The 19,064-nt window shown below is 37.4% G+C and overlaps 1 protein-coding gene across 7 annotated transcripts in view; it reads right to left on the bottom strand.

The window, feature by feature from the left end:
• The window catches only part of RABGAP1L (RAB GTPase activating protein 1 like), a 728,064-nt gene that overhangs the window by 195,481 nt on the left and 513,519 nt on the right, over positions 1 to 19,064 (bottom strand). For 6 of the 7 annotated variants that reach the window (XM_072830698.1, XM_072830693.1, XM_072830691.1 and 3 more), the window contains one exon: positions 18,865 to 18,906. The exons of the other annotated variant lie outside the window; for it this stretch is intronic. In XM_072830698.1, the coding sequence (XP_072686799.1) occupies positions 18,865 to 18,906 (42 nt within the window). The remainder of the gene's footprint in view (positions 1 to 18,864; positions 18,907 to 19,064) is intronic. 7 annotated transcript variants of the gene reach the window in all.

Below are 19,064 nucleotides of genomic sequence, written 5' to 3'. Positions count from 1 at the left end.
TGGAATTTGAGGGTGTCTGACTACATAAAATGTAAATGCCGGAATTCTGAGTAAGAGCTCTGGGACTGAGTGTCAAGTAGGAATAATAATCTCTTATTGACAGGGTAACTGGAGGGCTTAAAACATACACACCTGCCAAAGTTTAGTAGTTAAGAACACTTGGTAAGACAGGCCCAGTTCTAGGTCTGATGCATCATTCACCTAACTGAATGACTTTAGCCAAGTTATTTACCTTCTGAAAGCCTTTGTTTCCTCATCTGTAAAATGGAGACATTAACTGACACCAACCAGTTCATAAATTAGGGAACTGTCTTTAAACTCAAATGCTTGAGGATACAAATCACTGAGTCTTGGGACACCTGGGTGGCTTAGTGTTTGAGCATCTGCCTTTGGCGCAGGGCATGATCCCGGGGTCCTGGGATCGAGTACCACATCGGGCTCCCTGCATGGAGCCTGCTTCTCCCTCTGCCTATCTCTCTGCCTCTCTGTGTGTCTCATGAAATAACAGATAAAATCTTTAAAAGAAAATCACTGAGTCTTGGGTAATACCTTGAGCAGAATAGGTACAAAATATTATGTTTACTGACTGCAATGTTTAAAGATTCAAGACACCTTTCTCCTCTTGATGAGAAAATTTTCTTTTCAGATGTTTGGAAAAAGTCACTAGTGACTCGATTCTATTAACTTGCAAAGCATGCAAGCCATGCACTGTCCTTTTTGAAAGGCACTGGGGAAAAAAAGGCTAATCCAAGTTAGGAATATTTGATTTAAGAATTTTTGAGGAAATTGAAGACTTTGTGCTACAGGGGCACCTGGGTGGCTCAGTGGGTTAATCATTCTACTCTTGATTTCAGCTCAGGTCATAATCTCAGGGTCAATAGATCAAGCCCTGAATTGTGTTCCACACTGGGTGTAGAGCCTGCTTAGGATTCTTTCTCCTTCTCCCCTCCCGGACTCCACTAGCACATGCTCACTTAAAAAAAAAAAAAAAGTGTTATAAGTGTTATAATCACCAAACTTTGCCTGTGTTATATAAAGATTTTTGGTTGTCACAGCATCTTTGTTTTGTTCAGTTTATACCTTGCTCCTACCAAGTATCCTAGTTTCTTTATGATCTTTAAAGTTAAAGGTCATACATTATGCTAAGTGACATGAGCCAGTTACAAAAGGGCAAATACTATATGATTTTACTTATATGAGGTTCCTAAAACAGTTGAATTCATAGAAAGAAAGTAGAATGGCGGTTGCTAAGGGCTGGGGGCGAGGGCAAATGGGGCATAATTGTTTAATGGGCTCAGAGTTACAGTGTGAAAAAACTCTGGAGATGGATGTTAGTGAAGATTGCACAACAATGTGGAGGCACTTAATGTCACTGAACTATGCTTAGAAACAGCTAAAATGGTAATTTTTATGTTATGCATATTTTACTGTAATTTAAAAGAAAAAATTTTAAAGGTCATGAAGATTAGTTTAAAAGTGTTTATTAGCACAGCACCAGGCACACTTTAAGTGCTCAAGAAGCGACAGGTGTATTGCTATTATTTATTAATTATTTTTGAAATGCATTTGAGTTTATCACAAATGGTAAATGTTATATAGTTAAATAGTTATTGGTTTTAGTTGCCAGGTTTTTTTTTTATATGAATCCAACATATTACTTGGATATCCGGAAAGAGCTGGTGAGAATAATGGTAGTACAGAGGGTATATACACTATACACACATCCTCACACACACACAAATACACACATGCACACTAATATTTCACTAATTTAGAACCAAAAAGTTGTCAAGGATTGTGCTAAAGGGGTTTTTAAGTGGGGCTGAAGACAATTTGCTGGCATTCATTTAGAACTATAATAGATTGATTATTCTTTTCCTCCAAATTTAATTATATTGATCTGCAAACTTTTTGGTAAAAGAAACAAAGATAAACTTCAGTCAAACATTTAAATAATAATTGTGCTAATTATTAGATGATTCTTATCTATTCATAAAGGACCAAGATGGTCGTAGATAGCATATACAGTGTATGTACATAATACATACATATACACATATAAATGCATACATACATGTGGCATAGATTGGTAGTCAACAAGACACTAATTTAGAGCCTTAGAAATCATATTTTCCTGTCCCTCTATTTCATAAATGAAGAAATTAAGGATTAGAGAGTTAGATGATTTGATGCAAATCCCATAGTAAGTTGGTGGCAAAAATGTAATTAAAACCCCTTAAGAATCTCTTTCCATACACTGCCCTCAAATGGAAGATAGCAAAGGACTTGATCATTCCTCCTCCTGCCTCTTCTACATGCTATTCACTCTACCTGTAATGCCCTCCTCTAAGTTTAGTTGCCACCTTTGGAAAATCTTTCCTGGTTTTCCTAGAATGGATTTGACATCCAGCCTTTGGGTGCCTGGAGCCCCCTTTAAAGACCCCAGAGCAGTCACACCAAATTGTAACTGTCTACTTGTTTGCTTCCTCCATTAGACTCACAACTGGAGGATCCAGACCGTCAACTCTGCAAGCTGCCACACCTGACCTATGACTCACCAATAATAGGCCTTCAGGGACTGCTGAATGTCTGTGGGATAAAAGAACTAACCAACCATCACGGGCTTCTCTAAAAGGAGTCAAGAAAGTTGGGATCAAGGACCAAGATGGGAAATTAGCCTTGAAATGAAGGCAGCACAAACCTTCATTAAAGATAGGAGCACAGGGATCCCTGGGTGGCGCAGCGGTTTGGCGCCTGCCTTTGGCCCAGGGCGCGATCCTGGAGACCCGGGATCAAATCCCACATCGGGCTCCTGGTGCATGGAGCCTGCTTCTCCCTCTGCCTTTGTTTCTGGCTCTCTCTGTCTCTCAGTCTTTCATGAATGAATAAATAAATAAAATCTTTAAAATAAAAAAAAAATAAAAAATAAAGATAGGAGCACAGCAGAGGAGGATGCAAATGAAGATAATTTTTTTTGTTTTTAAAGATTTTATTTATTTATTCATGAGAGACACACAGAGAGAGGTAGAAACATAGGCAGAGGGAGAGGCAGGCTCCCTACAGGGTGCTTGATGTAGGATTCAATCCCAGAACCCCAGGATCATGACCTGAGCCAAAGGCAGATGCTCAACCACTGAGCCACCCAGGTGTCCCGAAGAGAAATTTTAAGTAAAAGAGAAAAAAGCTTGAATGAGTTTAAGCTAAAATTACTTAGTTTTCTCAAAGAACTAGAACAAGTGGGACACTAGATTCTATTGTCCTTATCTCTGTCAAGTGACCTTGTATTTTTTTAGGGTATGTTAAGTGTAAATGAATTACTGACCATGTGGGCATGGCATGATAGTCAACTATCCTTCTTCCCTAGCATTTTTCCCCCCTAGCATTTTGGATTATCTCATGAGAAATAATGAGAAATCACTTTAACAAATTTAAAGTTTTATGTAATACATGCATGTTACTGTGATGATATACTTCTTTTTTCTGATATAGATCCCTAGTCCATAAAATGCATTATTTCTGGAACTTTAAAATTTGAGTATCTTGCGCCCCTGATTATGTAGGTTGTAGCATTTATTAGATAGTGCCCTAACACTAGAGTATCATCTAGCTGAGGATAAACTAGAGAAAAGCTAAAAAGGAAACCAAACATTTAAACAAATTATGTTGGAAGGGGAAACCAATATAAAGGAATGAATGTTAATGGGAACCAGGAATACTTGGAAGTGCCAGACTCTTTGCTTCTATTTCCACAGGAGTAATGTTTTACTGCCGCCAACAGGACAATAGGCATTCCTTCATGAAGATTAGAAAACTAATTGAATGTGCAAAAATCACTGCAATCTCAAAGCTTTATAGCTGCTTCATTTTTCCCAGGGCTTTAGACTTCTGATTTTGTAAGGTGAATGGCACTCCTAATTTCATCCCTTCCTTATGTCACCATTTTCAAGCACAGAAACAAGAACCTTTAATCTAAGTTGGTGATTCAAAGCCTAGGGAGAACTGAAATCCATTTTCCATTTTCAAGGTGTTCTGCTCTTCACTTCTTGTTCTTTAGCCCTGTATGGCTTCAAATATGGTCCTTCAGGGAGAGAGCCGCTGGACCATAAACTGACCCTTCTTCCCAGAAGAAAGGGAAGGGGAAATCATTCTTTGAAAAGTCAAAAGAATACTCCAGGTAGGGCAGTAAGGCAAGAAAAAGAAATAAAAGGCATCCGGATTGGGAAAGAAGTAAAACCAACTCTACTTCAGAGATGACAATATCTTATATATAGAAACACCTAAGAAACACACACACACGAGCTAAAAATGACATCAGCAAGGTTTGAGGAGAAAAAACCACTACAGAAAAACCATCATAATTTTAGATAACAGAAATGAAGAATCTAAAATGAAATTAAGAAAACAATTCCATTTACAGTAGCATCAAACAGAATACTTAGAAATATATTTAGCTAAAGAAGTGCAAAACTTTCGTGCACTGAAAACTATAAAATATTGTTTCAAGAAATTAAAGAAAATCCGAATAAATGGGAAGACATCCTGTGTTCATGGATTGGAAGATTTAATATTGTTAAGATGACATTAACTCTTAAATTAATCTAAAGATTCCATGCAATTCCTATCAAACTCCCACAGTCTTTTTTCTTTCTTTTTTTTTTTTTTCAGAAATTAACAAATTGATTCTAAAATTCATATGGAAATGCAAGGGACCGCAACAACCACACAACCTCGAGAAAGGAGAACAAAGTTGAAGGACTCACTTCCTGATCTCAAAGCCTATTATCAAATTATAGTAATCAAGGCAGTGTGGTACTGGCATAAGGATAGACAGAAATCAATAAAATAGTCTAGAAATAAAACCAGGTGCTGACGGTCAACTGATTTTTGACAAGGACACCAAGATAATTCAATGGGAAAAGAATAGTCTTCTCAACAAATGTTACAGGACAACTAGATGTCCACATGCTAACCAATGAGGTTGTACTTCTACTCTATTAGTATGTTAGAGGTACCATGACAAAGAACCACAGACTGAGTGGCTTAAATAGCAGAAATTTATTTTTTCTCACCATTCTGGAGGCTAAAAGTCCAATGTGTTAGCACAGTTGGTTTCTTTTGAGGCCTCTCTCCTTGACTTGTAGATGGCTGTCTTCTTCCTGTGTGTTCTCATGGTCATTCCTCTGTGCATGTCTATGTCCTAATCTCCTCTTCCTATGAGGACACCAGTCCTCCTGGATTCGGGTCCATTCTAAAGACCTCATTCTAACCTTATTACCTCTTTAAGGGCTCTATCTCCAAATACAGTCAGTCTGAGGCAAGATTAAGAGGTTAAGATTTCAATACATGAATTTTGGGTGGGGAGGGAGGATGACTATCCAATCCATAACACTCTGTCTCACTCCATATACAAAGTTAAATTCAAAATAGACCAAAGAGCTGAATGTAAGAGCTAAAGCGATAAAAAACCTTAGATGAAGAAATCTCTGAAAGTTGGGAAGACAGTGGAATAGGAGGACCCTGAGCTCACTCCATCACGCATTTTCAACTAGGTATCACTCATCCCAGTCAATAAACTGGAGAGTGATCCCATCCTCCCAACCAAAGATAGGCTGAACAAACTCCACAACTAAATATAAAGAAGAATCTGCATCTGAAAAGTTAGGAAGGTCAGAAAGGCAGGACTAGGCTGTTTGCAAGATGAGGGAGCTGTGCCTGCAGAGAGAGCAAAGAAACAAATGGGCCTTCACACCAGGGAGCTCACCTCAGGAAGACTAATCCCCATAATGTTTGACTTTAGAAACCTGAGGGTCTGAATTCTTTGAGTTTTTAAAACCTGTGGGACTTGGAGTCTGGGGCTATAAAAGTCAGCTGATTCAGCACTGGACAAGCTGGGAGGGGAGTGACAACTGCGTTGCCACCCTTAAAGAGCAGCTTGCACAGAAAGGCAACATAAAAGTGGCAGTTTACACAATGCCGGGTGCAAATGGGGAAAGATCTGTTCATACTGACTTCAGAGCATGTTGGAAGGTTCTCTGAAAATGAGGGAGCTGGCAGATGCCATTCTCCACCCCCCACCCCACTATAAATATAGAGCCACCTGTAGGAAGCAGAGCTGCACATATACTTGCTACCAAACCCCCTAGCAGAGTGCCATGCCCACAAGTTCTCCTGAGGACTCACCCACTCTAAGCCTGGTAACCTGAGCTCTAGGCTCAGGGAAAATTTTGTTAAAGCCATGTATGTGCCCTGCCCTGTTGCTGGGCACACATCCACTGTGGTGTCCAGCCTTGTGTCCCTAGCCACTGTTGTGTGATATACCTAGCTGAGTATTCCCAGCTATTGCCCTGCACCACACTCAGCAATGCAACCCCAAACCCCTTCATGCACTGAACCAGCTGTGCCATCATTGTGCACCAAGCCCAGCTTTGTGTCTCTGGCCACCCCTGCATGCAGCCCCTAGTGGTGACAACACTTTCAGGGATCCAGCATAAAACTAGTGGCCCAGGGTAAATTTTGCTAATACTGGCCTGCTCCCAAGTTTTCCAGAGGGCAACCCCCTCAGAACTGGCCCTCCTGGGTCCCAGTAATACTATGGAGAGTAAGCACAGCTCACAACAGGAAGTTGTGTGTACTGAAAGGAAAGTGACTCAGTTGAAACAGCAGGGTGTAAGCAACACTACAGGATTCTCTTCTGAAGTGCCAGGTTGTGGTGATAGAGGACACGGCACTGCAGAGCACTCTAGGACCTCAACTTCATAAAGTCACTGCTTTCAGCAGAAGACACAGCTGACTTTCTTACATAGAGAAACAGACACAGAGGCACACAAAAGGAAGAGACAGAAATTTACCATAAATGAAAGAACAGGACAAGGCCACAGTCAGAGAGACTAGAGAAATAGACATAAGTAACATGCCTGAGAAAGGACAATGGTCATATGACAATGGTCTTTATGGTCATATGGTCATAAAGATACTCAGTGGAGTTGAGAAAAGAGTGGAAGACATGAATGAGACCCTTAGCAGAGATAAGGAATAACATAGCAGAGATGAAAGGCATAATAAATGAAATGGGAAACACACCTGATGGAATGATCACTGGGCTGGAAGAAGCAGAGGAATGAATTAATGACCCAGAAGACAGACTAATGGAAAGTAATCAAGCTAAACAAAAGAGAGAGAAGAGAATTATATAAAAGGAGAATAGACTTCAGGAACTCAGTGACAACATCAAACATAGTAACATTCATATTATAGGAGTCCCAGAAGAAGAATAGAGAGAAAAGGGGGGCAGAAAATTTATTTGAAGAAGTAATTGCTAAAAAAATTCCCTAATCTGGGTAGGAAACAGACATCCAGATCCAGGAGGCACAGAGAACCCCCAACAAAATCTACAAAAGCAGACCCGTATCAAACATATTGTATATTAAATTTGAAAAATATAGTGATAAAGAAAAGCTTTTAAAAGCAGCAAGACAAAAGAAGTCATTAACTTACAAGGGAAAACCCATAAGGCTAGCTGCGGTTTTTTCAACAGGAATTTTGCAAGCCAGAAGGGAGTGGCATGATAATGCAAAGAGCTGAATGGGAAAAATCTGCAGCCAGAGGACACTATCCAGCAAGGCTGTCATTCAGAATAGAAGGAGAAATAGAATTTCTAGGCAAACAAAAACTGAAGGAATTCATGACCACTAAAGCAACTCTATAAGAAATATTAAAAGGGACTCTTTGAGGGGAAACAAGAGACCAAAAGTGACAGTACAATGGCAGGAAACATTAAAGCAGTAAAAATGAACTTTCCTGTAAAAAAGTCAGTCAACATACTCACACACACACAAAAAAAGGATGTCAAAAGAAAGCCAGATGGACGCCTGGGTGGCTTAGAGGTTTAGTGCCTGCCTATGGCTCAGAGCGTGATCCTGGAGACCCGGGATCAAGTCCCACATCAGGCTCCCTGTGTGGAGCCTGCTTTTCCCTTTGCCTGTGTCTCTGCCTCTCTCTCTCTTTCTGTGTAATTAATAAATGAATGAATGAATGAATGAATGAATGCCAGAGTAGCAACACATATCAGACAAACTAGATTTTAAGACAAAGACTGTAACAAGAACCTTTATAATAATAAAGGTGACAATCCAAAATAAGACTTAGCAATTGTAAATATTTATGTACCAAACATGGGAGCATCCAAATACATAAAACAATTAATAATAAATATAAAGGAATAGATAATAATACAATAATAGTAGGGGACTTTAATACCTCATTTATATCAATGGACAAATTGTCTAAACAGAAAATAAACAAGGAAACAATGACTTGAAATGATACACTGGACTATATGGATTTAACAGACATATTCAGTACATTTCATCCTTAAAGAGCAGACTACACATTCTTTTCAAGTGCACATGGAACATTCTCCAGAAGAGATCACATATTAGGCCACAAAACAGGCCTCAACAAATACAAAAAACCGAAGTCATACGATGAACTTTTTCCGACCACAATGCTGTGAAATTAGGAGTCAACCAGAAAAAACAAAAACAAAAACTAGATTAAAGACCACAAACACATGGATGTTAAACAACATGCTATTAAACAATGAATGGGTTAGCCAGGAAATCAAAGAAGAAATAAAAATTACATGGAAACAAATGAAAACGAAAACACAATGGTCTGAAATCTTTGGGATGCAGCAAAAGTGGTTCTAAAAGCAAAGTATACAGTACATGTGTACCTCAAGAAGCAAGAAAAATCTCAAATAAATACTCTAACCTTATACCTAAGGCGCTAGAGAAAGAACAAAGTCTAAAGTCAGTGGAAGGTAGGAAATAATCACATAGCAGAAATAAATGATATAGAAACTGGAAAAAAAAAGAAAGAAAACAACAATAGAACAGATCAAATGAAATCAGGAGCTGGTTCATTGAAAAAATTAATAAAATTAATAAACCTCTAGCCAGATTTCTAAAACAGAAAAGAGAAAGGACCCAAATAAATAAAATTACAAATGAGAGAGGAGAAATAACAACCAATTCCACAGAAATACAAATAATTAAAAGAGAATCTTATGAAAACCTATATGCCAACAAATTGAGAAACCCAGAAGAAATGGATAAATTCTAGAAACATATAACCTACAAACAATGAAACAGGAAGAAAGAGAAAATTTGAACATGCTGATAATCAGCAAAGAAATCGAGTCAGTAACCAAAAAACTTCCAACAAGCAAAAGTCTAGGACCAGATGATTTACAGGCAAATTTTACCAAATATTTAATGAAGAATTAATACCTATTCTTCTCAAAGTATTCCAAAAAATAGAAAGGAAAGAAAACTTTCAAATTCATTCTATGAGGCCAGCATTATTACTCTGATACCAAAACCAGAAAAACACACTGGAAAAGAGAACTACAGGCCAATATCCTTGATGAACAGGTGCCAAAATTTTCAACAAAATACTAGCAAACCAAAATCAACAATACATTTTAAAAAAAACCATTCACCATGAACAGGTGGGATTTATTCCTGGGTTGCAAAGGTGGCTCAAAATTCACAAATCAATCAACATGATACATCACACCAAGAAGAGAAAAGATAAGAGTTACATGATCGTTTCAATACATATAGAAAAACATTTGACAAAGCACAATAGCCATTAATGATAAAAACCCTCACCAATGTAGGTTTAGAGGAAATTTCAATAATAAAGGCCATCTATGAAAAAACACACCACTAACATCCTTAATGGGGAAAAACCAAGAGCTTTTCCTTTATGGTCAAGAATGTCCACTCTCACCACTTTTTTTCAATGTGGTATTGGAAATCACAGCCATAGCAATCAGACAACAAAAATTAAAAGGCATCCAAACCAGTAAGAAGTAAAACTTTCATTATTTGCAGATGACACGATGCTATATATAAAGAAACCCAAAAGACCACCAAAATACTGCTAGAACTAATAAACAAATTCAGTTAAGTTACAGGATACAAAATCAATGTGAAGAAATCTGTTGCATTTCTATACACCAATAATGAACTCACAGAGAAGTTAAGGAATTAATCCCATTTACAATTGCACCAAAAACCATAAGATACCTAGAAATAAACCTAACCAAAGAGGGGAAAGACCTATATTCTGAAAACTATAATACACCTATGAAAGAAATTCAAGATGACACAAAGAAATGGAAAGATGTTCTATACTCATGGGTTGGAAGAACAAATACTGTTAAAATGTCTATACTACCCAAAAACAATCTACATATTTAACACAATCCCTATCAAAATATGAATAGCATTTTTCACAGAGCTAGAACAAACAATTCTAAAAAGTGTATGGAACCACAAAAGACCCCAAATAGCCAATGCAATTTTGAAAAGCAAAGCAAAGCTGGAGGCATCACAATTCTCAACTTCAGGTTATATTACAAAGCTGTAGTAATTAAAACACTATGGTACTGGCACAAAAATAAGACACTCAGATCAATGGAACAGAATAGAAAACTCAGAAATAAACCCATAATTATATGGTCAATTAATCTTTGACAAAGTAGGAAAGGCTATCCAAAGGAAAAAAATGTCTCTTTAACAAATGGTGTTGGGAATACTGAGCTACTTTCTTTATACCATACACAAAAATAAATTCAAAATGGATTAAACACCTAAATGTGAGACATGAAACCATAAAAATCCTAGAAGAGAACAAATCATCATTTGATGCTTCTTTTGGAGCCAAGGAAAAGAATAACTTCTAAAAGAGCATGGGATTTAGATTATTTCTCCACTTTAAAAAAATATTTTATTCATTTATTCATGAAAGACACAGGGAGAGGGGCAGAGACATAGGCAGAGGAAGAAGCAGGCTCCCTCTGGGGAGCCTGATGTGGAACTCGATCCCAGGACCCAAGAATCACGACCTGAGCCAAAGGCAGAGATACTCAACCACTGAGCCACCCAGGCACCCCAGTATTTCTCCACTTAGAGAAAGAATATAAGCCTTTGATAGATATTTTTTACAATAGTCACCAGGGTGGCTTAACACTAATAAAATAAATAAATCATTTCAGCTGGGAATCCTGCAATGCATTTATACCACAGCAACATTGAGTAACAACACTTGACTCTCTTTAAATTATTTAAAGCAACATGGATGGAGTATAACGCTTAGTGAAATGAGAGAACGACAAATACCATATGATTTCCCTCATGTGCAATTTAGGAAACAAAACAAATGAATAGAGGAAAAACATGAGAGAAACAAATCAAGAAACAGACTTCCAGTTAACCCCAACTACCCGATTTAACACTGCATAACCTACCCAAAGATCCCTTTCCTTTGCTGTACTTTTCCTTCTTCCCATGCACTATTATGTAATGTTTGTTATGTTTATTGTTTATTAACTGTATACTGTTTATTAACTCTATGTTAGAATATAGGCTCACAGAGGCAAGTATTTTTTTATTTTAGGTTCATTGATCGAATCAAGCACACAGAATAGTATCTATCTCTGAATAGGTGTTTGGTCAAGTGAATAATAAAATCTGTTTAGTTTCTTTAAAGATTTTATTTACTTATTCATGAGAGACATGGGGGGCGGGGGCGGGCAAAGACACAGGCAGAGGAAGAAGCAGGCTCCTTGCAGGGAGCCCGATGTAGGACTTGATCCCGGGACTCCAGGATCACGCCCTGGGCTGAAGGGAGGCACTTAACTGCTAAGCCACCCAGGCATCCCATAAAATCTGTTTTAAAGAGTTCTCTGGTGGGGGTTGCCTGGGTGGCACAGCTGGTTAAGCATCCAATTCTTGGTTTCGGTTCAGGGTCATGGGATCAAGCCCTGCCTTGGGCTCCATGTTCAGCATAGAGTCTGCTTAAAGCTTCTCTATCCCTCTCCCTCTTCACCACCCCTCCTCCAGATCAATCAATCAATCTTTTTGTTTGTTTGTTTGTTTGTTTGTTTTTAAAGAGTACTCTGGTCACACTGTGGGACTGGATAGGACAGTGGTCATGAGCAGCTGGAGGAAGAGCTAACATCCATTTCTCTCAGCACCACTGCTAACACCCAAATCCAAGCCACCATCTTCTCTTACCTATCACACTCCAGACACAGACTTCTTTTCACTTTCTTAAGCATATAAAAATCTTTAAGGCCTTCGTACTTGCTGCTTCTGCCTACATGGCTCGTTCACCAGATTTTGGCATGCTAGCTACTTTTTTCATTCAAATATACCATTCCTCAGAGCACTTTCATTGACAATCAAAAGAAGGGAGCTCTCTTCACTCTGCATCAACATCATTCTCCTTCATAAACCTCAGATTGTGCTGACATAACTGTTTAAGTACTATCTTTCTTTCACTGGAATGCAAGCTCCAGAAAAGCAGGGTCCTTCCTTATCAATACTTTATCTCCAGTGCCTAGAAAAGGGCCTAGCACTTAGTAGATGTTCAATACTTACTACTGAAAGAGGTCACTGCATCAGATCAGGTTAGAGGGTATGGTAGACTACCAAAGTGAAAAGATTCTAAAGATTCTTAAGAAGTAGATTCAACAGGAGTTGATGACTCAGTAGATGTTGGGGATTAAGAAAAGAAAAGCATTAAGGACCACTTCCAGGTTTCTGCTTTGAGCCGCTGGATCATTTCTTCATCGAGATGAAGGTTACTGGAGGAGGCAAAGGTCTAGGATAGCTTATCAGTTCAGCTTTGGCTTTTGGATTTGTTGTGCTTCTGAAACATCCAAGCAGACATGTAAGTCCTTAGCCAAATATCTGGATCTGGGCTAAATATAAAGATGAGAGTGAATGTTTATAGATGAAAGTAGAGGAATAAACAAGACACAAAGAAGTGTCAAATGAGCTCCTGAAGGCTGGAGCTCTGTGGAACTTCAAGTTAATAACTAGAGGAAAAAAAAGTAAGCAAAAGTAAAATGAGAAGATGAGAAGGAGATAAAAAAAAAAAAATAAGACAGAAGCCAAGGGAGAACGTTTCAAAAAAGGGAAGTTTTACATCTTTATACTATTTGGATAACTGTTGAGAAATCAACTAAGATGGGATCCCTGGGTGGCGCAGCGGTTTGGCGCCTGCCTTTGGCTCAGGGCGCGATCCTGGAGACCCGGGATCGAGTCCCACGTCGGGCTCCCGGTGCATGGAGCCTGCTCCTCCCTCTGCCTGTGTCTCTGCCTCTCTCTCTCTCTCTCTGTGTGACTATCATAAATAAATTAAAAAATAAAAAAAAGAGTAATCAACTAAGATAAAAATGGAAACATGTTCACTGATTTTGTTAGTGATTTCATCAAAAAAGTTTCAATATGGGGCACCTGAGTGGTTCAGTCTATTAGGTGTCTGACTCTTGATTTTGGCTCAGGTCATGATCTAGGGTCATGAGGTTGAGCCTGGTGTCTTTCTGCTGGGCATGGAGAAAAGAAGAAAGAAAAGAAAAGAAAAGAAAAGAAAAGAAAAGAAAAGAAAAGAAAAGAAAAGGAAAGGAAAGGAAAGGAAAGGAAAGGAAAGGAAAGGAAAGGAAAGGAAAGGAAAGGAAAGGAAAGGAAAGGAAAGGAAAGGAAAGGAAAGGAAAGGAAAGGAAAGGAAGAAAGAAAGAAAGAAAGAAAGAAAGAAAGAAAGAAAGAAAGAAAGAAGAGAAGAGAAGAAAAGAAAAAGGGAGAAGAGAAGAGAAGAAAGAGAGAGAAAGAAAGAGAAAGGAAGGAAGGAAGGAAGGAAGGAAAGAAAGAAAAGGAAAGAAGAAAGAAAGGAAAGAAAGGAAAGAAAGGAAGAAAGGAAGAAAGGAAGAAAGAAAAAAAGAAAGAAAGAAAGAAAGAAAGAAAGAAAGCAAGCAAGCTTCAAAGGAATGATAAGGAAAAAGACCACAGTAGAGAGGCTGAAAAGCCAAAAACATCAAAGATATGCTTTAGAACTTTTACATAATATAAAAAGCCCATCCAAGCTAGGGCTCATTTTTCTAAAATTTAGCCATGATCAGCTGGCTTCCCTAGGGAAAAAACAACAACAACAACAACAACAACAACCAAAAACCTAAATGTTCCCAAATGAAAGAACACTGGATTCTTCAAAAGTGTCTGAAGATTTATGTTTGTTTATAATGAAACAAATTAGTATATTAATTTACTTTTTTAAGCTGCTTTGTTTTACAACTTGCTTTCATTGTTCATAAAAGCACATATTTAGAAATTCTGCTTTTTCAAGAGTATGGAGAAATGTACTCTCATATTGCTAGTAGAAAGCAATTTTGCAATATGCATAAACAATTTAAATATGATTATAATCTGACCCAGCAATTACATTCCTCAGGGTTAATCCAAAAGACATCATTAAATAAGTATGCGAAGATGGAAATTTAAGGATGTTTAATAGGAAAAATCTGGAAATAAGTGTCCATTAAAACTAAGTATAAAACTAGTTAAGTAAAAAAAAATTTTTTTTAAGATATTATTTATCTATGAGAGAGAGACAGAGAGAGAGAGAGAGAGGCAGAGACACAGGCAGAGGGAGAAGCAGGCTTCATGCAGGGAGCCCGACCTGGGACTCCATCCAGGTCTCCAGGATCATGCCCTGGGCCAAAGGCGGTGCCAAACCGCTGAGCCACCCGGGCTGCCCTGGTTAAGTAAAATTATGGTATACATAATAAGATACCAATCAGTCATTAAAAAACCTAAGGCAGCTCTATGTGTAATAATAGTTCCTGAGTACGTTTTCATATATACAAATTTCCAGGCACCAATCATATATTAACTCATTAAATCCTAACAATCCGATGAGATAAGTGTTACTAATATCACTCTTTTAAAGATAGAGAAAATGTAATTTATTTAAGATTGCTGGATAAATTGTGGGAGATGGGATTTGAACTCCAGTAGTCTGGCTCTAGCATCCATGCTTTTAACCACTACATGTCTGTAGTGACACAGGCATGTCATAATATATTATTAATGAAATATTTATATTAAATAACATATTTAATATATTATTAAATGAAAAAGAGTCACCAGGAATTTTCGAAAGAAAACACATAGATGTTCATCCTTGTACACTGTTCTTCTGGATTTATCTCCTACCTCCCATTTTCTTAACTATAATCCACAAACCCATATTAAAAATTATATATACATATACATGTGTATGAATGGAAATAGGCAATGCTCACTTACATATTCAAACATTGAAGCATGGGAGGAAGATTTTTATGCCAAATTTTTATTATGGTTATCTCTAGGGATGAAATTGTGAGTGGATTTTCTTTATCTCTGTAATATTTATATGCATATATAAGATACTAGATGAGCTTGGAGGAGGGGGGAGAAAAACATTGTCATTTTTTTTAAGGTTTTCTTTTACTATGTAATCTCTACTCCCAACATGGGGCTTGAACTTACAACTCTGAGATCAAGAGTTGCATCCTCCAACTGAGCCAGCCAGGTACCCCCTGTCATTTATTTATTTGTTTGTTTATTTGTTTGTTTATTTATTTATTTTTTAAGACTTTATTTGAGAGAGTGACAGAGAGAGCACAAGCAGAGGCAGAGAGAGAGGGACAAGCAGACTTCCTGCTGAGTGGGGAGCCCAAAGTGTGCTTGATCGCTTGATCCCAGGACCCTGAGATCATGACCTGAGCCAAAAACAGACACTTAACTGACTGAGCCACCCAGGTGCCCCCACCCATCATTTACTTTTAACCACTATCTGAATGCAAAGAACCCATTCTGATAAAAAATTCTCTGGCAAAATAATGGCTAAGATTTATTTTGACTGATCATTTCTTTCTTTTTTTAAGATTTATTTATTCATGAGAGACACAGAGAGAGAGGCAGAAACATGGCAGAGGGAGAAACAGGCTCTCCAGAGGGAGCCTGATGTGGGATCATGCCCTGAGCCAAAGGCAGATGCTCAATCACTGAGCCACCCATGTGTCCCTGACTGATCATTTCTAATCTATAATGTATTGTATGCTGTGACTATAATGTATTATATGCTGTTTCATATAATAAATGAATCAGATTTGGGGGAAATGAATGGACACTGCCAATATCCTAAATGATTTGATGATGCTACCTATGATAATGAATCATTCCTTTAGCTCAATAGCTTTCTAGTTACTTGGTAGACTATTTCTAACTCAAAAGAAAGTAGCTCCCATTCAGAAAGTAGGTGTCTTTAAATCATATTGAACAACAGAGACCTTCACCTATATTTATACTGCTTAAAAAATATCATAAATCCGGCTTTGCAATCATTAAGCCAAAAGACTAGGCAATCTGGGGCCTTGGCTCCCTCAATTATCAACTACAGGAGAAAAATGAATAGTTTTCTCTAATTAACAAAATTCACAATTCTCTTACAAATAACACCTGGACATTTAATGTGTGTTACTGGTTAATTCATGCTGGGTTCATAAGCACTTTGAACTATCCCTAAGTGTGTTATTTTTATGTAAACAAATATACATTCTTTTATATGGCTTAAGATTAGAAGCTAAATGCTAGTCACTGTCATGTATGTTTGGGATATTGTTTCCCTGGGTGGGGGCAATCAGATCAATTTGGTACACTTCAGTTCAGCTTATATATACTGTCTCTAGTGGGGTAAGCTCTGGGATTCATACGAGGAAGGGGTAAAATATAAGCCAATAGTAGTGAGAAACCTCTCCTTTTTAATCTTCTCTAACTAGGCAAATTCTACAAGGTACTAGATGAGCATCCATGTATTTCTGGAAAATTCAAAAGTCTTTCTGTCCAGGGGCCAGAGAATGTCCTCTGCACAGGCCATATCTGAATTAACATGAACAAAAATAAATGAAAATAATGCAATCAAACAAAAAATATCTGTCCATCAGGAAGATAATTTACCAGACAGATACAGTATTAGGCAGGCTGACAGGGAATACCCAGACAGGAAATCCTGGGTTACCCCCCAAAGACAGATTAAGTGTGTGCTGACAGCACCAGTAAAGAAAAATCACCAAAAAAAAAAAAAAAAAAAAAAAAGTTTTGGGAAAGATGTAATATCTGAATCTCAAAAATAAATTAGACATGATAGGAAAAATCATCTTTGTTGGACTTCCTTCTTACACTCTCTTTATGTTTAAGTATTTTTTTTTAGTCTGAATTATATAATACTTTGACTGCTTAGGCATTCTAAATGTCTTATCCCAGCCCTATACAGATAGAATCTTTTTTACTGAAAATACTTTAAGTATCTTCCCAACTTCCTAAATAACTTTGGTATAAGAATTGTTTATATCGGGATCCCTGGGTGGCGCAGCGGTTTGGCGCCTGCCTTTGGCCTAGGGCGCGATCCTGGAGACTTAGGATCGAATCCCACATCGGGCTCCTGGTGCATGGAGCCTGCTTCTCCCTCTGCCTGTGTCTCTGCCTCTCTCTCTCTCTCTCTCTCTGTGACTATCATAAATAAATAAAAAAAAAAAAAAAAGAATTGTTTATATCTATTTCATGATTGGATTGTTTGTTGTACTGGGTGTTATTCTGTATGTTGACATATTGAACACCAATAAAAAATAAATTTATTAAAAAAAAGAATTGTTTATATCTAAACTCAAAATGATTTAATGAACAATTTAAAGTACAATTTAAAAACTTCACAAAAAATAATACATAGGTCCCATATTATGTCATATCTTTGTCAAGGTCTGTAAGTTACGGAAGCTCTCGTAAAATACCAAGTGGCTCTCTGAAGACACCAAGTCGTTATCTTTTGTGAAATTTGGGAAAATGATGGGGAATCTAGAGATTCTAAATTTCCTTGTGAATATAACAGTAATCACAATAATGACAGCTAACATTAATTAGGCAATAAAATTTTCTAGACACATTGAGTATTTTTATGTATCATCACATTGAATTATTACAACAATACCATAAATTAGTTACCTTTTTTTTTTTTTAAGATTTTATTTATCTATTCATGAGAGACACAGAAAGACAGGCAGAGACCTAGGCAGAGGGAGAAGCAGGCTCCCTGCTGGGTGCTTGATATAGGACTCCATCCCAGGACCCCAGGATCATGCTCTGAGCGGAAGACAGACGCTCAACCACTGAGCCACCCAGGCGCCCCCCATAAATTAGTTTCTATTATTATCTTAAAACTCAGGGTCTGAGCACTTAAGAGTAATTTGCCCAAGGTCATATACTAGAGCTGAAATTAGAACCAAATCTGAGTCCAGAGTCTGCAATTTTAACAATTATGTTTTACTGGGAAAGGGTGGGCCGGCATGGTTTTTGAATAAATAAGGCAATTATCGCCTTCTGCAACAGAATGTCATCTTTGACTGGAGGACAAAAACTGATTGACTGAATTCCTTTCACCAACTCTGCAGCAAATGTCTTGCTATTACCACACTATTAAAGCTCCTTTGATATGTTGACATAAAATTCAACAAGGTAATTATAATTGAATTCTAAAGTGTCTTATAAATTTCTAGCTCTCAGAGAAAGAAGTGCAAATTGAAATGCAGCAGTTTCTTTTTTTAGTCAGTATACTAGAAAAACTTTCTAATAATTCAATTCTATGTTTAGGTATCTCCACGGATGTTATTATGGTAAGAAGTATTTTAAGAAAAAGGCTGGCATCATTTTGACAGAAAACAGGTTTTAACTTTCATATCATCCAACTTGTATGAATGAAAACAACTTTATATGTTACTGGAAAGAGTGCTATGACAGCAAAATTAAGTAGATTATAAGAAAAGTAAAGAAACAAAATCAAATTAACAACAACTACAAAGGATGGGAGGAGAGAATCAGAGTTCCTTACGGAAGTCTTTTTGTGTTCAATAATCTATAATGTGTCAAAGCCTATAAATTTGAATTATGCTCAATTTAAAGATAAAAACAGACTTACCTTTAGGAGAGCCAAGGCTACATGAAAGATTATATTCAAACCCTGAAATAGAAAAAGACTCCAAATCAATACAGCCATATATAATCACTATTTTACTAAGTATTTTCCCATACATCTCTAATAAAATCCATGGTTGCTTTCATCTTCACATAGAGTAATAATTAAACCATGAGATTTTTTTTGAAAGGCATCTTCCTTCT

This window comes from Canis lupus, chromosome 6, assembly GCF_048164855.1.
Source record: "Canis lupus baileyi chromosome 6, mCanLup2.hap1, whole genome shotgun sequence".
NCBI lineage: Eukaryota > Metazoa > Chordata > Mammalia > Carnivora > Canidae > Canis > Canis lupus.
This window is presented reverse-complemented; position numbering and strand designations above follow the sequence as displayed.